This window comes from Athene cunicularia, assembly GCF_003259725.1.
Source record: "Athene cunicularia isolate RWA chromosome 15 unlocalized genomic scaffold, athCun1 chr15_part1, whole genome shotgun sequence".
Classification (NCBI taxonomy): Eukaryota; Metazoa; Chordata; class Aves; order Strigiformes; family Strigidae; genus Athene; species Athene cunicularia.
The window spans coordinates 6,480,533-6,499,000 of record NW_020799121.1 but is presented as its reverse complement, the minus strand read 5'-3'; the positions used below and the strand labels follow the sequence as shown (position 1 = coordinate 6,499,000).

The window sequence follows — 18,468 nt, the reverse complement described above, 5'->3', positions numbered from 1 at the left end:
TTCTAATGAGAACTTCAGATTCTTTCCAAACAGCTCAACATAACAACATGAGAATGTGACAAACCCAAATTTCAAAACATTTTAACTCCAGTAAAAAAAAGACCAAAACCAAAAAACAAGTATCAAAAAGCCTCCAACAAGATATTAAGAATTAGTTGTAGTGCAACAGGTAACAGATTTTGTTGGATATTCAAACCAGAAAAGTTCAAGAACAGCTTAACACTGAAAAAACAAGTTGGTTTTTTTTTTATATAAGGGATGTTGACTGTAAGACATCTGCACAGTTACATGTGCAAAACTGCGTTATCGGTTAGGTGAAACAGGTAAAAACCCATTACACTCTCTATACAGATTTTACAAGCAACTTTCTGCATAACATATTCAAGGTTATACTTGATATGAAAGCCTGTAATGTACGTTAGTGCTACTTGAATAGGAAATTTGATCTAGATGCAGAAATTGTTTTGTCTGGCCCTTGCCAGAGACATGTGAAGTCTGCATTACTAGAGGAGAGCCCATATTTCTTAAATTTCTCCTAGTCTCTGAAGAAGCACTTCTCCTTACTCCATTTCCCAGGTGTAGAGGACAAGAATTTCCAGACTGATGTGTTAAAGCTGAAAAATTAATTTCTGCATAGCAACTCCTAGTAAAGTTTCCTAGAGAACCTGGATGAAAGCAGAAAATACTAGTTAAGGGAAACTGAGCAGCGCTGCAAGAATTAAATAGCCCTCATGTTGTAGCAGTCACTAATTCAGGCTGAAACAGTATCATCACCACTCTTTATTTCATGACTTTCTACAGTCTAGGAAATGAGCAGCTACAAATTTCACAGCACATTGTCTGCAAAGAAACATATACCAAATGGGGGTGGTTAAACAGGACATGAAGGTTTGTTCAAACGATTGAGGTGGATAATGCTTCTGTGTCATGAACCCCATCAATGGCATCTAGCTTTAGCTTCATGTAGCCTTAAATCAAAGTTTTACATTCATTTCCATGGGCTTACTGATTGCGTCTTGCTCAAACCCACCAGCAACAGAAACTGCAGATGACTGGTATCACAGAGCAGAAGGTTGGCTACGAGCCCCATGTTGAACACACGGTCTACTGGAGATTTGCTAGATGAAAACATTCATGAGTAAGAGAGCACAGCCAACAAGAATCAGCAACGTCGGGATCTCACCTCCTACTAATCAGAAGGAGACAGTACAGCTAGTGTCGGACACCAGCAAGGAGAAACAGTAGCCACGTCCAGTCCTGTTCTCTACTGCAGTTGGAACGGGCTCAGGTCATCTATAGGAAGAGCGCACGCTTTGTTAGGAAGTACCAAAGATGCCTACAAGACACTGGAATGACTTTGTTTGGCTCTGTGTTATCAGCAAGGAGTTGTGTAGTTGCCTTTGGATTGTGGAGTTACCCGGATGATGGATTCCCACAGTTGCTTTAAACAATCACGAAAGAACAGCAGCAGTTAGTTGTTGCTTATGCTCCCTGGTGCGCCAAGTGCATCACAGGCTAGGAAACTGCTGCTAAACCTAGTCAAGCAAATCCCCAACCGACACTTTTCTGAGAATTTGCTACTTTTCAAGAGATTATTACAAGTGACTTTTCACCCCTGGAATTCTTACTGTTAAAAAAAAAACAACAAAACAAAACCACAACAAACCTACACCAATAAAACATTTAGAACCATGAAATAGAAGATATTTTCAAGAGATTCAAGGTTTGATCTGAAGTAGGTTCAAGTATGCCCACAACATCTTGAACAGAATCTACCTGATGATTATGGTTATCCTTATTTTTGTATTTCAAGAAATGCCTTATCTGCTTCCCTCTGATGCAGCAGCCTGGACTCCTATTTTTCTTCTTCACTAGGATAAATACAATCGCATTACAAAAAACTGCCTAAAAGACTGTATCTCCCAGATCCCCAAGACTGCTAAAGCTTGCTTTATGTTGAGTCTCTTATCTCTTGTCCTACTCTCCTTACATTTTCCTTTCTTGATGATACGAACACCAGCATTTCAGAAACAATACTTACATTTTGAAAGTTACTGTCCTTAAAATTTCCATGTTCTGTAGTAAATTAAGGTACTCCAAGAATTCACTGTCCATCTTTTCACTTCAGTGGCTAAAGACCACTGCTTTAACAAGTATGCAAGTAAACAATAATTTATCACAATCTCTGCTGCAACAGGGTCTTTCAGATCATTTTTCCCATTGCTGTAAGACATTAGGTAGTATGCCAAATTTAACTTGCATTATTACTGTTGTTAGCTGGTAAAAAGAATGAAAGAAAACTTAGATCGATCCACAAATAAGATGTAGATAGTCCATTTCTAAGATAATTTTAGTGACATCATCTTTTCAACTAAGTGTGCTCCGTGACCCCAAGGATTGTTTCCTTCTAGTGCTTCCACTGGTCTCTTTTCCCAGAAAGGCCCTACGGAAGAAGGTAAGATTTGGTGACAGGGTGACCACTCAAAAACATGCAATATGACCACTGTGGATCCAGATACTTTAAGTATTAGAATAAAAAATACATTTAAGGAAAGAAACAAACAATGCTTCGAATCACTATACTTTATTAATACTTCAGAAACATCAGATCCCACTGGTGGAGACTTCTTATCCCCACCTGTTTCCAATCACTGCTTTGAAACAACTTCTTGCAATATGCAAATAGATACATGAGGCACTGTGTGAATACAAAGGGACAATACAAAAAACCCCCAACAATTAAACCTCATGCAACACATACATAGATAGATATAAAAAATATGGTAATGTAGCATAATAAACACAAGCACTATTAGAACAATCCATGTAAATGAATGTACAATATGCATAGCATTTAATGATCAATGACAACAGGTTTCTGACCTGTGCACAAAACCAGCCAGCTTAAATAAGAGTTTCAAGGTACTAGATAACTGGTTAAGCCTCAGCTCATAAAACCTGGTGTACTACAACTTTTCTGCTCAGGGTCACAAGTGCAGATTAGCATACAAAATAAATAAGGACTACGATTCTACAACACTTGGCTAACAGCTCATGTTTCAAAGTCACTGGCCCTCTTACTTTCATTCAAGGTTCATTAGCCAACACAGTGGCAAGAAATGTGCCTAAAGCAACAGTTCTGCTCTTGCACTATTTTAATACTGATAAGAACACATATTTTTAAGTTAGCAGGAGTAGTTACAGAGGTCTAACTTACTACTAAATAAGCACAGGATTTAAGTTATTGTACAGAGCAGACACTGAAGAATTACACCGTCCAAGAGGTTGATTAACCACATGGTATACTGCAGTTACCAACCTGTCTATTCGGTCAACTAGGGTAAAAAAGAGAGAGGACTGAAGAGGTGAAGAAAGTCAGAAAGTTTTTTTCCCCTCTCTAAACAGTGCAAATGTTTGAAAACACCATCTGCAGGAGCAAGGAACTATAGAGACAAGCATATTTCTGAAGTTCAGTATTCAGGATGAGAGCTACTGGTACCTGAAATAAGCTTAAATATTCCTATGGAATAACATGCAAATAACAGGATTTTCTTCTTGCACATCCAATACCGGTCAATGCCAAAGACACAACAGTTGTTGTAGTCTCTTATCTTCCTAGCAGACATGGTACTTTCTATACTCTTGGTGTTACAGGCCTCCAAAGATCAGACCACATTCAGTATGAATACAGACGAAATTAAAATTATGAAGTGGCAACTAAACTGACTTTACAGGCAATGGAGTTGGCAGTTTAAGAAGCAGCATTTTGGGTAGGGGATTGACAATATAAACGGACATAAATGACAGAAGAAAAAGAAAACTGGGAAGAGAGTAAGAAGGAGACAGAGCAGGACTGACTTTCAGGAGAGGAAGATAAAAGTAGTTAAAGTAGTTAAGTAAGTTAAAAGTATTTAAAGTTAAAACTTTATACTGGCCTTTTATTTTTTCCCAGTATAAAGTTTTAACCCGCACAAAACAAACATCTTGCTATTTAATTAAACACACTGAAAAAAGATAAAAAAAAGAAAAAGGAAGGACAGCATTAATCATCCAGCATTAAGCAGAATGCCTTTTAACAAAGTTAGAAATGACAACATGAAAAAGAGGAAGTCATAGTATTACATTGCCCTGAGAAGGTCCCCATAGGATCTCTCTCGTTTCGTAGCTATTATCTCTTGATCCTTAGACGTCCAAAAGGAACCATCACTCCTCAGATAAAAGAATAAATACATCCCGCAGGGAGTGATGGTCACACCTTCCAGCTCCCTTTGCCAAAGCAACAAACCTTCCACATGCCTAACTGTATTGCCACACAAATGATAATAACTTCAAGAAGTGATCCAGTAGGTCAGGAAAGACTGATGAAGTTCTTGTGCATGAAAATCCAGAACCATTTAATCATTAGTAAACTCAGTACTTGCTATATTAATATCTCCTGGAAATTAGTAATCAGGTTTAATAGTTGAAAGTTCAATAATCATAATCTAACTAGTCACAAAACCCAGATACATTCAGTTCTTTACAAAGTTAAATATATCATCTCTCTTCAGACTAAAAAGCACATATCAACAAGACATGAAACCCCGACTGAGAGGAGTTTGTTAACAAAATAAAGCAGACATTACAAAGCAGCCAAATTCATTTGCTTAAAACAGTGGTTTTAAGCTGACAGTATGCTGCCAACTCTTCTAGGTTGCTTTTTTTAATTCCATTGTTTGCATTCCAAGAAGCTTGAAAACATTTCTTTTCCTATTGATTTTGTCCTCTTCTGTTTGACAAAAGCTGCATCTTGCTAAATTTTCTGTGCTGCCAACACAGCTGGCTTTTGTTTATTTTTGTGTGCACCAGCAGCAGCACACACAGCTTGGAAAACACATTAAACTAGTGACACTGAACAGCTTGTGGGGAAGGCTTGTGAGTGTTCGGCCTCTGATGGGTCACACCAAAATAAGGGTTTAAGTGATTCTCTGTAAGATTTTGGTTTCCTGTTGTATTCAGAGATAAGGTTATCACAAGAGCGTACCAGTTCATTTTAAGGTAGTATTTTAAGAAGTGTCTGTTAGAGATAGGTGTTCAGGTCCAGTCACTCCCTCATGTCTCCATGTGATTACTCTTCAGCTGACGTGATGGATTATCAGTAGAAATAACTTTAGATAAAGTAAAATCCAATAAATACATTAAAAATAAACCAAAACATATGCAGAAAGTGTCTGGCTTAGCTCTTAGTGCTGTCAACACTGCAAAACAAATACTCGACAGGGCTGACTGTTTTAGCAGCTCGATTTAGGAAAGCAGGGAGGACTAGCCTCTTGGTTTTAGTGCTGTCAGTTTTAAAGGTTATGACTAGCTTGGCAGGAAACCGATTGCTTTCCAGCACAACTACTCAAATGCAATCAGACCTGTTATAAACCTTGGGTTTACAGAATACATAACTTAGCGTATATTGGGAAGTTTTGCACTCATTTGAAAGCTCATTTTTCTTCTCCAACCCTTCCTGAATCACATTTTGTCCATCAGGAGTTGTTTTGCCTCAAGAAGGGGGAACAGACCATTACTTCCTGGTAGGATTTTATCTGACAGCACAGGCCGAATTGTAAAAGGGACAGTAATAGAACTAAGCAGGGAAATTTAATTCAGGCTTAACTACAGCTAAATTATATATGAATCATCTGCAATCTGCTCTGTTGTGGCTAACATCCCCCCACCTTCTCCCTAAAGCATTTGCTTGATACTTCAGTATTGTAAGAATAGAAATAGACTGTGTCTGGTGCTGTGCATTAAGTACCTGCATCCACAGGAGTAAGAGTAATTTAATCAACAGAGTCTCACTTACACAAAGAGTAGAGCTGCAATCTTAATTTAGACTTTAAACTGCTCAACTAACTAACCATGCCCTTTATAGATTGAGGGTATTTGGTGCAGTGCCATTTAGAAATATCTGTGTTCCTCAGCCACTTGTTTTGGAAGCACCTTTTTGTTAGTCTTTAAAGGATTGCCTGGGAGGGAAGTTTCAGCCCCAAACAGCTGCTTTAAGCTACCAGCTGAAAATGGGTTTTCTAGTGCAGACTGCCAACTTATCTCCAGAATTCAGAAAGCAAGAGAAGCACTTTTCCCAACATCCAACAAAAAAATGGAAATTTTAGTGGCTTTTTATGAAAGCTAATAGCACTGGAAATGCTTTTAAAAAGAGCAGTATCTCATCTGACTTTGAATTCAGATAAGTGTCTATTAAACGCTATTAAAGTCATCACTGTGATTAACACTATTCAACTGCCAACTCTGCTGTAACCACTCCGTGCCCAATTACTCATCTTATGAGAGCTCACCAGCCGTATCGATTCATTAACACACTTCATGGCATTTAGTCATGGCAGCGGCTGCACAGTGACCAGTAGCTGCATGTACTGAATGCTCCCTCCTAGCACTACCCTACACATAAGGATGTTTAGAAAAATACATTTAGTAGCATTAGCTTCCAAGACAGTGTTAAGGGGTCACAGTAAGTCACCCTGGATGCTTTTACTGTGATTCCTTCCTTGGCTGTTTGAAGAGAGTTACCACATCTGAGTTTTGCCTTTTTAATGGGTGTGTTTCTAATTCTTTCAAGCATTGGTATTTCACTCTGAGGAACTGACATTTGTAGCTCTATTTTCCAGCCCACTTCCTTTTTAAAATAGGCATTAATAATACTTAAATGCATTCCTGTCTCTCTCTTTCACTCCTCCATCACTCACAGGGTGGATTTTACTTAATCTCCCTCTGTTCTAAAAATTTGCCAGCATTTCTATCCTCTGTATTCTCAAAAAAAAAAAAAATCCCAAAACCAACCCCACAACAAACCTAATTTGTAAAATTGTAATCTTGTAATTTGTAAAATTGTAATCTTATCTATGTCAGACCCAGAATACTTCACTGGTTTAGGTATCTTTCTTTGTAGGAAAGGGTGGGGTAGGGAGAGAAAGGTAGAAGTATGAATTACCCATAAGCAAAAGAGATGTTGGATACCCACTAAGCAGAATGACTACAGCTAGTTTTCAATCAAGCACAATACAAGAATTTAAGCACACTCTGTTTTAAAAATGCAGTCTCCTTTAAGGAGCAATTTTTCTGATGCTGGGTGCTAAAATGCAGCAGCAGACATTCATTTGGAGTCTAGTAAAATATGAAAATACTTTCATTTTCATTCAACATTTGTCTTGAATCCTTCAGCTAACTTCTACAGGTTCAAAGATTTTGGATAGACTCAAGAATTGTTTTTGTTGCAAGCCCATCAGAAAGACAACGAGGGAACAGGGAAATTAGTCATTTTGTCATTAGTCGTTTGACATTGCTTAACAAGTGTTAATATATTGTGGGTGACACTGGGAAGGCCCAGAGAGGCAAGAGCATTCTCTCACCAAAATTCCATATTATTTGTAACCAAAGGAGGGAAGGAAAATAGAACAGAACAGCCAACACCACAAATCCAAGAAGTTTTAAGAGGAAAGAGAAGAAAAGCTAATGTAGCAGATTAGTACTGTAAATTCAAAACATAGCACCATTCCATATTTTGGACTATTCAGTGCAACTTTATACCTTCTGCTAGAGCTCCCCTCTCTCCCTCACCACCCATACTAGTGACACTTCTTGTAACTATTATGCATTACAGCGGGTGGCTTCTAAAAGTGGTATCAAAGTCACAACTGAAACAAAAATTGCAGGTTGCCTTGCCATCCCAAGGGTAAGGCCACCCCGGTGACCATTTTCAACAGAATTTTAAAAGTGCACTTCCACAATCCATACTTGCATCCCATGTCATACTTCCACTACTGATTTAACATCAAAATGTTGACTTTTCAGTTTAAAAAGGAAAAAAAGAAGCTTCCCTAGGTTTTGATTAGGCTGTCAAGAATAGAATAAGACATCTCCAAAACCATATTTCCCCCCAAACAGTATTTTGAATTTTACTGTAAATGACACATTAAGACATATTTATTCCACCGACAGCATACAAACTGCCACTTTTGAGACAGTTACAACTCCTATAGACCTGACCAGCCTTTTATAAGCTAGTAAGAAGTCTCTAAAAGAGATTTTTTAATCCCTGCTGAAACCTGTATGTGTTCCTAAAGACTACTCCTATCCACTTACATCTCAAAGAAATGAGGCACTAGGTCATTCTAAATGAAAACATCTATATAAGTGAACAGCTTCTCAGAATGCAGAATTTCTTCCTGAGATCACAGCTTGAGAATTAAATTTTTTTATTACCACAGACAGCTTTCTAAAGGCCCATTTCACTTAGCTCCCATTAAAAAAAAAAAATCTATCAAATTTTAAACAAAAAAGGATATTCTCGCATAGCTGAATATCAATGGAAAAAGACTTAAGACTTTGTTTCCTCTGCCCCCAGAAGAACTGTTACAAAGAATTTGGCTTGTTCCATGCCTTCCATGTTTCAGGAAATTTGGCAAATTTCAGAAACCAAACCATACTATGAACTTACCACATTTCACACCTCCCTTCATGAACACAATAGCTTCCCCCTCTCCTGATAAACCTCAGATAGCAGTGAAATCAAACAATTCTGTATGATTCTTACTATATTAATAATGAGAACTGTTTCCAAGACACCAAGAGGCAGTAGTGGTCATCAGAATTTAGCATGACATTGACTAGCTGAGTTAGAAATCAAGGGGATAGGAGGTGGTAAACGCAACTGGATTACTATGCAAGTCTAAAGGCTTCCGTAACAGAAGTAGGTTCTCTACACCTACCCTCCTGGGTTGCCACCACAGAAAGCCTTCCTGACATATTTTAGGGCAGCAAAATGCAGGATGGAAAAGCGCTTGCACCCTTCCCAGAGGAAAAGCTCCTGTTGTGGCATAGCAAAACAAGGAAGTCACTGTCTGAGTTGCTATGTAATGAGATGGTAGCTCACTGAGGAGCTTCCCTGTTAAACCATATGATCATCCATAGTAATCCAGCAAAAAATTCAGGTAACTGCTTTGCCCCACACTAGCTAACGATTCAGACACGCTATGGACATAAACAGTGCTGCTCTGTTTTTCCTTTTAGCCATCTCAGCTCTTCTACCTGAATTTCATCCCTAAGCAACGTTAATGTTCAACACATTTTAATCAACAGGACTGACATATTGCAATGCCATGTGCTTCTAAATTAGGCATACAATCTTGATGCCAGATGTAAAGCACTTCTTGTCTAGATACAGAAATTACCAACACATTTACCACTGAGCCTTCAGATCCTGCTGAGTCCTGCTACCAGGCTAGCAAGGCAAGACAAAACACAACCAGAGGCTCTAGCATGTACTGGATATAAGTCACACAACATACACATTCATTGAGATTCTTTCATCCTCACCTTGGCTTCACATCTCCTTAGAAAGTTATTTAGACCCCAAAAGTCTATTAATCAAGAACTGCTACTAAAGTGTTTCTAGTTTGTATTACTAAATTTTCTTATGAAGGTCAGAAGTGCATTTGTTTTTAAATGAAAGTCATGCTGACTTAGATTGTTACTTTATGATTAACCAAACAGAGCTTTTTACATGGGGCAAGGGTAAGTCACAGTAAGTATTGTGAAGCTTTTAACTACAAGCCACAAGATTTGGCAACAATGAAAGAGATGTTTCCTTGAAACCAAGTTTCCACTAAAATCATTCACAAAAATGAAACATGAAACATTTAAGTGCATTAAACATCAGTATTAATGAAATAAAAAAGTCACATCTTAAAAACACTACAAGCTGGCTCACCAGGACATGGTAGGAAACCAGCAATCCTTGGGTGAAATATTTAAGGCACTTGAGGGTAGTCAGTTTTTAAAACCAGATAATAAAGACACAGCCACTTTAAAATCCTAATTTAAATAAAAACCACAACAAAATAAAGTAACACTGCAAAAAAAAAAACCTCCAACTGTAAAGTTCAGTAAATAAACAAACACTTAGAATAAAAATAAAATTCTCATTTGTTATAGTACACAAAAAGGTGGCAGAAACACAGCATATTTAACTGCTAGAGCATACATACTGTAAAGACCTCTCTCCAATACAACAACAAGGGTCCTTTCTTTCCAGGTTGCCAAACAGCCAATAAAGCATGTTTGTTAGGGAGAAATAATCCAGTGCAGTTAAATATTGGATTCCAGTTTATAAACCAGAGCATCCCAGAAATCAGCTGATTCTGTATCCTTTTGCCTGGGATATTTCTCATCAGCTTTCTTACTATTTTTCTGGGGCATTCAGTTTCATCTTCTCCTCTCCATATACACAAAATTAAATGTCTCTGTTTGAATAAAGAGGCCACATCATTCTTGTAGTATTGTCTTTGGTACAAAACAAAAGCAATTTACGGAGCATAATGGTGTCACCCAGTCTCTCACATACCAAGCCTGTTCCTACAGACCACACAAAGTAAGAAGGTTTTTTTGTGATGGTGACAGCTTCTCTCCTCCCAATCTCCAAAGTAACGTCACAATTAAATACAACATATATAATTCTTTTTAAGCACTAATTTAAATTTTCACTCAGAATTCACAAACGGGTGTTCTCACCCATTAGCTTATACGTATTATGGTTTCTTACCACTTCCAGGGCAGAGGGATATGACCAGCAGCCCTGGGACACATTTTTAGAAGTCTGCTCCCAGAGACGAAATAGCTGTACAAAACTCCACATCTGCTCAGTGTTTTTTGAGGGGAGGGGGAAGTAAGGAAAAGACAAATGGGAATTCAGTAAAAAGAGTCTTGCCTTTCTGCTAAATGTCTGTCCATTTGTCATTGTTTTCCTGACACATTTTGCCTATTGCATTAGAGGCTTCTTCAGTGGAAAGCAGTTCCTTACATGAACTTATTTGAACGTTCTGGATTAAGCAGATTTTGTCACTGTGTAGCTGCTGCCTCACAGCTGAGGAAATTAAAGGGTGAGCTCCGAGTATCATCACCAGCCGCAAGGCTCTTAGGGTCTCTGAGACAATCTGCCAAGATGTCCTGAGGATCCCTCAAGAACACCACGAGAACAGTGATGTTATCACTGGATCCGTTTTCCTTTGCAGCAGCCACCAGTCTTTCGGCCGCTTTGAGACCCACTCCTTTGGTTTCCATTAAATGATCTAGGACCAAGTCTACAACCTCATATGGCTTGATAGCATCAAAGAATCCATCACAGGCTAGAAGCAAGTAATCTTCAGAACCAGTCAGCTCAAATGAATCTCCATCTGCATCACCAGAGATGTAGGGTTTCTGACATATGTCACCTAAGACAAACAATCAAAACAAAGGCTTTATTACTTCAAATGTGAACAGTTACTTCTTCACCCACTCATTGCCTTTATTGTCCTCAAGGACAGTCAGATCATATTCCAGAGGTACCTGATGCAGGACAAGAGTACTGGAAAGTTATGGAATAAGCATGGCAGGCCTTAGTTTCTTTAAGAACGCTTGGAACCTGCCTAAATCCAGTGGGTTTCTAAGGAGTGTAATTCACACTTTCCTAATTTTGCAGGGAAAATAAGGAAATTCATTTTTTCTCTCTGAAGTGTATTTGTGCAAGGAGATAGTCAGATATTCTTTCTTCAGGTGTGCCTCTTGTACAGCCTTCAGAATGCTGTGAAAATAAGATTTTTCTTAGCTATCCAGACATGCAGCACAATGCCAAAAGAATGTGTTCATTGTATTTAGTTCATCAGTTTCATATGGACATACTTACTGAACATGGGTTATTATTGATCCAGATAGACAAATTTATACTAATTTGCTTCCACTGGTACCATTATCTACTGTACTTGCCCAGGGTCTTTTCTCTTTTTGCCGTAATTGGCGAGTAGCAAAGTAAGCTCATTTAATAAGATTTTGGAATATTACAATTTAAATGCTCTAAATTGCTGGGTATGTATAGTCTGAAGGAGGATGCAGCAATGTGACTTAAGAACTACAGTCAGGAGAAAGATATATTAAAGTGGACAAAAAAAAAACCACAAAGGAGACATTCAGACACATAAAGAAGGCTAGATGAACATTTATTACTTCCTCCACTTTTACAAATTAAATACGTTTGTTAAGCTACTGTAGAATACCACAGTATCAAGAGACATTTACAAGGAAAAGATGCTGAGCAAAATGTCATTTACAGTAAACATACAGTCTCAGGTGGTATGTTTTAATCAAATTTAATCTGAACTACACTAATTCTGATGGCTTATCTTACCAATTGCTCTGGAAACAGCCAAGGTACCATTAACCCTCCAGCAGTCCATATAGGTTACACAACCACCCAGAGTCTCAATGCGTGCTCTCTCGTCCTGAAAAACGGTGGAATACAATTTTTAAACTGAAAGTTTACCCATGGTTTACTGACATTTTTGTTATTCAGTCAAAGAGGAAAAAAAGACAAAACCCAAACCCAAGACCTGCTTCACCTTCTGTATTTATACTATGAATACAGCAAACACATACATCATAATCTAGCTCGGAAACATGCACTTAAGATTACTGGAAACAACCCACCTACTTTCCAACATATCATGGCTTTCCCACAAAAAAACTGAATTCTTAAATTTTTGTATCATCATGTTCTTTCCCATATGGATGAGTACCCTTTCCTGCCACTTCTTCCCATCCCATACAGCAACTGCATAAATATATAAATATTTGCAATAAAATACAAGATAACTAGACTATGTAACAATACCATTTGCATTGATACTCCTTTAACTATTCAGTTTTTACAAATATTCATGTTATGAAGGCAAAGGGTCATGCAATGCTATCTAAACTTGCAAGATCCCCATAAAATTTCATGTCATAAAATACCTGGCTATTTAAAGTGTATGGAAAATGCAATACACTTTAACCCAGTTAGGCTAGTAGATTATCATTAGCTTTTGAATGCCTGTATAGCATATTATGAAAGACTTGCATTATGCTAATGTTTCACATAGCTATTAATCTCAAATCAGTAAGTTAATAATAATTTAGAACAGGCAGTTTTAAATTCACACACACAAAAAAACCCTGTGGAAGTCTTTAATTACTACAAATTTTGAAAAGAGTCTGAGCAGGAACTGAAGTCAGGACTACCAGTACTATCAGTACTTCCAAAAGGAGCATAGTTGCAGGGATCACCTTTTCAGAATGCAGGAGTGGATAGAAAAAAAGAAATTGTCAGTTCTCTGAGTCCTACCATACAATACATGTAATTATGTAAAGCACTAAACACTTAAGGTGGCTTGATTCCAGAAGGTTTCAAGAGAGATTCTGACAACACATACAAGAGGAAAAAACCAAGTCAGACTTACTTCTCTTTCTGGTTTGTGAGGTTCCATTAATGTCACAGCTTTTCCTTGCTGCACAAGCATTACCTGTGAGTCCCCTAGCCATGCTATGTGTAGCTTGTTCCCTACAATCAATGCAGATACACCTGTTGTACCACTCCGCAGCTTCTACAGAAGAAAACAGGTATGTTAGAAGTGAATATTCAACAAGCCCTACTAGGTTACATGGCAATATTGTAAACTTAGGCTTGATCACACTTAAATGCAGCAGAGTAGACCTGACAATCATAACTCAGGTACCTGAAAAAAAAGGTACAAGATACTAGCCAAACTTGAAATAAACTATTAAATATTCTAACATGCAGATGGCTAACAGTGCCTCTATTATGTTCTTCCTTCTCTGTTATTAATTCCAAACTGATCCAGGAGACTAAGACCTCTATTGTTCAACACAGAGACACACAGAGAAAAGAAAGAGGATCTGAATTTCAGTAGTACGAACATTTCACATACAAACACCAGTGTCCCCAATCCCTTTCACATTCTCTACCACTAGCAACTAGAGACACCTTGCTGCCCATACACCCCCTTATCCTTGGGTATTTAACTGAGGGTGTCAGCAAAGGAAGTAACCTAATTGTTATAGATTCCCTGTACAGATTATTGAGTCAGACCTCATGAAGATGCTGGTCCATCTTTTGTGCCTGACAGAAACGGAGATATAAACAATAAATACTTCCATATTCAGTTACTGCTATAAAAACAGTTCTCACCAAACATCCTCCCATTATATAGATTTGAAGAAAGAATGTTCATTATACCAACTTGATTCAGAGCTGATCAATAAGCCTAATGAACTGAAGAGTCTGATTTAAATCACAGAATACATTTTTCATCTTACAACCACCTGTGACATCAATGGTGACAAGAAAGAGGAAGACAATGACTGTATTAATGGGAAGTGAGAAACCTCTTTTCCAGGTAAGAGGTAGAATAGAACATCTAGAGGCTGCCTAATTTAGGCAAAGAGGCAGCAGAGTGTTCTCTCAAATAATTGGTATGTCAGGATCATTTAAACCACCTAACATTTCTTTTGCAACCACTGCCACTTTGTTTTTCCTCAAAAAAAGAAATAATGTGATCAAAGAAAACCTTTACATGTAGCATAATTTCATAAAGAACTCAGTGATTCAAAGAAACTGTACTGCCAGAATTTTCTGGATAATACCAAGTTGTCCAACAGTTTTTAGTGTTATTTAAATACAATGGCATTAATCTCTACCCACTCACCTCTCTTTTGGCTTTGAAAAGAAACATTTCATCTGTCTTCTGGAAAGAGCATTTCAAGGCCTCAGCTGGATTCTTAACAATCTCTTCGTGTAGCCCGACATTTACATGTAAATGGGTTGCTGAATAATTGGCAGCATCCACTCCACCGTGGCCATCAAATACCGCAAAGTACGCGCGATCAATGTCATCCTTTTGCAGGGAGGGAGACAGAGAAAGACATATTCGTCTTCAAAAACAAAACAGTTCACAGACCGGTACAAGCAAGTAAAGATTCTTTATCCTGGGCTTTCTTCCATACAACATTGCATAGTTAAGGGCAATTTAAGTCAGTTTGTCCATACACAACATGGATAAAATTGGTACTTTGCAGGGGAATTACTTTTCTTTGTTTGTTGTTAGTCATTTAATATCCTTGAAAATAATCTGGAATTGAAACAGCAGACAGCTGGTTATGTAGTCCCACTGCAGCCTCATTAATTGGCACTTGTACAACTGCTGTTCTACCCTCTTCTTTTCTTAGTATGCTAGTTACCTCTGTCACAAGAACATTATAACTCCAGCAACATAACACTAGGTGAGCTTCCCATCTCCCTATATCACTTATGACATGAACTCCAAGGTCACAAGACCCTTCTTTATCAGGGCAGTAGCTGGCCCCTACCAATCTGAGTAAGTCCTTGCTCCAGCACAGACACGATAAATAACTTGTGCCAACAAATTCTTACCATTTCACAGATCATCCATCACTAAGTCATTGTGTTTACAGGAATGTTGTAAAGCTAACAAACTGGCCTCCCCGGTTTTGCCCAGACTTACTGATAAACCAAAGAGTTGATTGAACTCTGGGAGCAGAACGTGGCGGTCCTCCATTTTCCGTCGAGTGTTACGGATGGCGTGGATGGAAACAAGCAGGAACCGCTTCAGTGGTCTCAGCGGTGGCAACTGCTTCTGCCACTCAAAGCAAACATCCCGAAGTTTGTTAAAGAAGCAGCGCTGCAACGACTCTCCATCCAGCACTGCCAGCACAAAGACAAAGCAAGAAGTTGTGGGCCCCATTTTCCTACATTACCCCTACATTTCCTTAGAGCTACAGACACATATTCATCACTCTGCCTTTACAGGCTCAACAAGAATTCAAATAGGGTCCTGAGAGTAACGTGGAGAGAAAGTCGCAATGGAAAACAGTATAACATTAAGTATGAGAGCAGCTTCTCTCCTTACTAGTTCTCTTTCAGAACAGAGACTTATCAAGTAGGTGATTACATTACAAAAATTGTAACAAAGACTCAAAAAAATCAGTCTGGCATTTAGACAGAAATGTTATTATTATGTAAGTAAAATGCACAATATATAGTGGCAGGAGTGCATCCCTACAAAAAAAAAAAAAAAAAGGAATAAGCAGGCAGAAAAGCCTTCAAGATAAGAGATTGCTGTTGTCTTGGACACAATGGTTGAACCAGCATTAGCCTGGCTTTGGGTCAGGTTATGTCCTACTGAACCACTTCCACTGAAACAACAAGGAAGTCTGAGAATGCTTTGCTGAGGTCAATAGCTCAACTCATAGTTGAGCTGAACAGATTAGAATTTTAAGCTGTTGTCTTTATCTTTCTAAATACACATGGTTGTAGGAGCTAGAGAGACAGAAGAACACTTCCGCCACTTTCCTGCTTTGTCATTACAGAGCAGAACTGTAAACACCCATTGAGCATAGTGTGAAAAGCTCCGGCCAGACACTCAAATCCTTTCCTGGATAGGTCCCAAAGATCAATTAATCCAAACTTATTGTTCATCAGACTGAATGGTTTGGTGCTTGGTATTGTGTCTAGCTTTGAAATGCAGTCTCTCTCGGAATAGGTAATAATTTAAAAGTTTTGTCATTTGAGTAAGAACCCTGCCTCAATGCTAAATCAACTAAGTTAAAATAGCATTGAAAAGATCATCTATAGGGCAAAAATAATTTGCTGGTCACTAATGTGTTTCCTAAAGAATGGCCGTGCATGAACTATCTTTCCTAATTCTATTTTATCCTGACTCCTAGTAACACTGCTAGCATTAAAGTTTCCTCAGAATTCCTTTTTATAACTTGTAGTTTTCAAACATTTCTTTTTTTCAGCAACACTAGATGGCCAGCTTCAGATGCATCTCTGGACCCAGAGAATTGAAAGCTTAAATTCAAACACAGATCTTAGATTAGCAGTCACCACATATTAACCAAAACTAATTTTGGTTTGCTTAATATGCAGGTGTGAATGCACAAGATATTAAAACCTTTAAATATTAAGTCATTCTGTATACAAATACAATTAAATAGGACAGCATCTTAAACAGCCTTCTCTACAGCTATTAGTTTACATATTTCTGAATGTCTTGAGTAATACTGACCAGAAGACTTGGACACATATTGCTGCTTAAATATTAAGCCTGTGAAATCTGACATAGGTTTTAGTACCTTAACACCAGAAATTCTTCTGCAGTATACCACACCAAACAGTGGTACTCATATAGGCACACGTACATACCTTACTTATTATATAAATCACTTCTCTTTCATTCCAAAAATGCTTTTTTTGCCTGAGAGTTATTGCAGTGCAGGAAAAGAGAGTCCACACTGTGCTGCAGCACAAGGAATATTTTTCTTCCTATTTGTATAGTTAAAGTGATGCAATAGAAATTACAAGATAGGGAAAACAAGTACAGTCCAAAAGTGCAGAGAAATGAATGCCTCTAAAACAGATATTCCCTGCTGAAATCAGGCAATGCAAACACCTGAAAAGTAAGCAGGTTTCCATAATATTCAATAGGGGAATGGTGAATAGCAATTTGATCTAAATGACAATGGTGACAAGAATGAACAAACATAAAATAGACAGGAACATATAAAACAGAAATTAAATGAGGTTTCAACAATCAGAACAGGGAAGGTTCTGGGGCATTTGTCAACAAGGACTAGAGAAACTCAACTACTTGAAGACAGAGCTCATGCAAGGATTTTCTGACTTTGTGCTATCTTAATCCACTCCAATCCTGTATCTTTACAGTCTTTAAAGTAAAACAGCAGCATGAATGATTGTGCAAGTGTTACCAGTATAATATAACCATACAGGATTCCAGAGACATTAGGTGCTTATGACCAAGAAAATGTCCCTGTCCTATCAAGATCTTCATTACTTGCTGTTTCTAAACATTATAATTTCTTAGCATTCAGATGAGGTTCACTAACTGAAGGTTTGTGAGCCCAAGGTTTTCATAAGACACAGAACAAGAAATTATAAACCTAGACTCCCAAATACATAGCAGTTCACATCTTGTATTACTGCTAACAGTTCACATCAAAGATAATTACATGGGAGTCAATGAAGACTCCCCAGCAGAGTGACTGCAGGATGCTCTGATGACCAGTTTCCAGCTGCTTTGGGCAATATTTGTGCTGAAAACCTATGTAATTATCATGTAGGTTACAATATGTTGTTCCTTATTTTCCTGTAAAGGTTGAGCAATAGCAAATAAAGATATGCTACTGGAGCACAAAGTCACAACACAGTAAGATACAATTCTCTCTGATGTAAGGGAGACAATAAGAAAGATGCTTTTATATCACTTTTGACAATGATATATCTTACCACATGCCTCACAGTGACTGCCGCAAACATAATATAGAGCTTCTAGTTATGGAAGATCAGAATGTTGATCTCCTTCAGTTTGCCCTGCACAAAGCCACGCACAGAGCCACAGAGCCCGGACTGTGTAAAAGAGGCACTCTGGGGAGACTGAGCTCAAAGCGACTGCAGGAGGCACCCGCGAGAATCTCTGAAGGCCCGCGGCACGTACGCGCAAGCTGCTTCTAGGCGGAGGTGCTGGGAGGCTCCAGCCCCGGCGGAGACCCCGCGGACATCCCGCGGACATC

At 38.3% G+C, this 18,468-nt stretch overlaps 1 protein-coding gene across 1 annotated transcript in view; it reads right to left on the bottom strand.

The window, feature by feature from the left end:
- Positions 1-2,568: 2,568 nt before the first annotated feature.
- The window catches only part of PPM1F (protein phosphatase, Mg2+/Mn2+ dependent 1F), a 17,542-nt gene continuing 1,642 nt past the window's right edge, over positions 2,569-18,468 (bottom strand). Inside the window, exons 2-6 of the mRNA XM_026859954.1 lie at positions 15,381-15,580; positions 14,565-14,753; positions 13,299-13,442; positions 12,209-12,302; positions 2,569-11,258 (exon numbers count right to left, since the gene is read on the bottom strand). Coding sequence (XP_026715755.1) covers positions 10,885-11,258; positions 12,209-12,302; positions 13,299-13,442; positions 14,565-14,753; positions 15,381-15,580 — 1,001 coding nt within the window. The 3' untranslated portion in view covers positions 2,569-10,884. The remainder of the gene's footprint in view (positions 11,259-12,208; positions 12,303-13,298; positions 13,443-14,564; positions 14,754-15,380; positions 15,581-18,468) is intronic.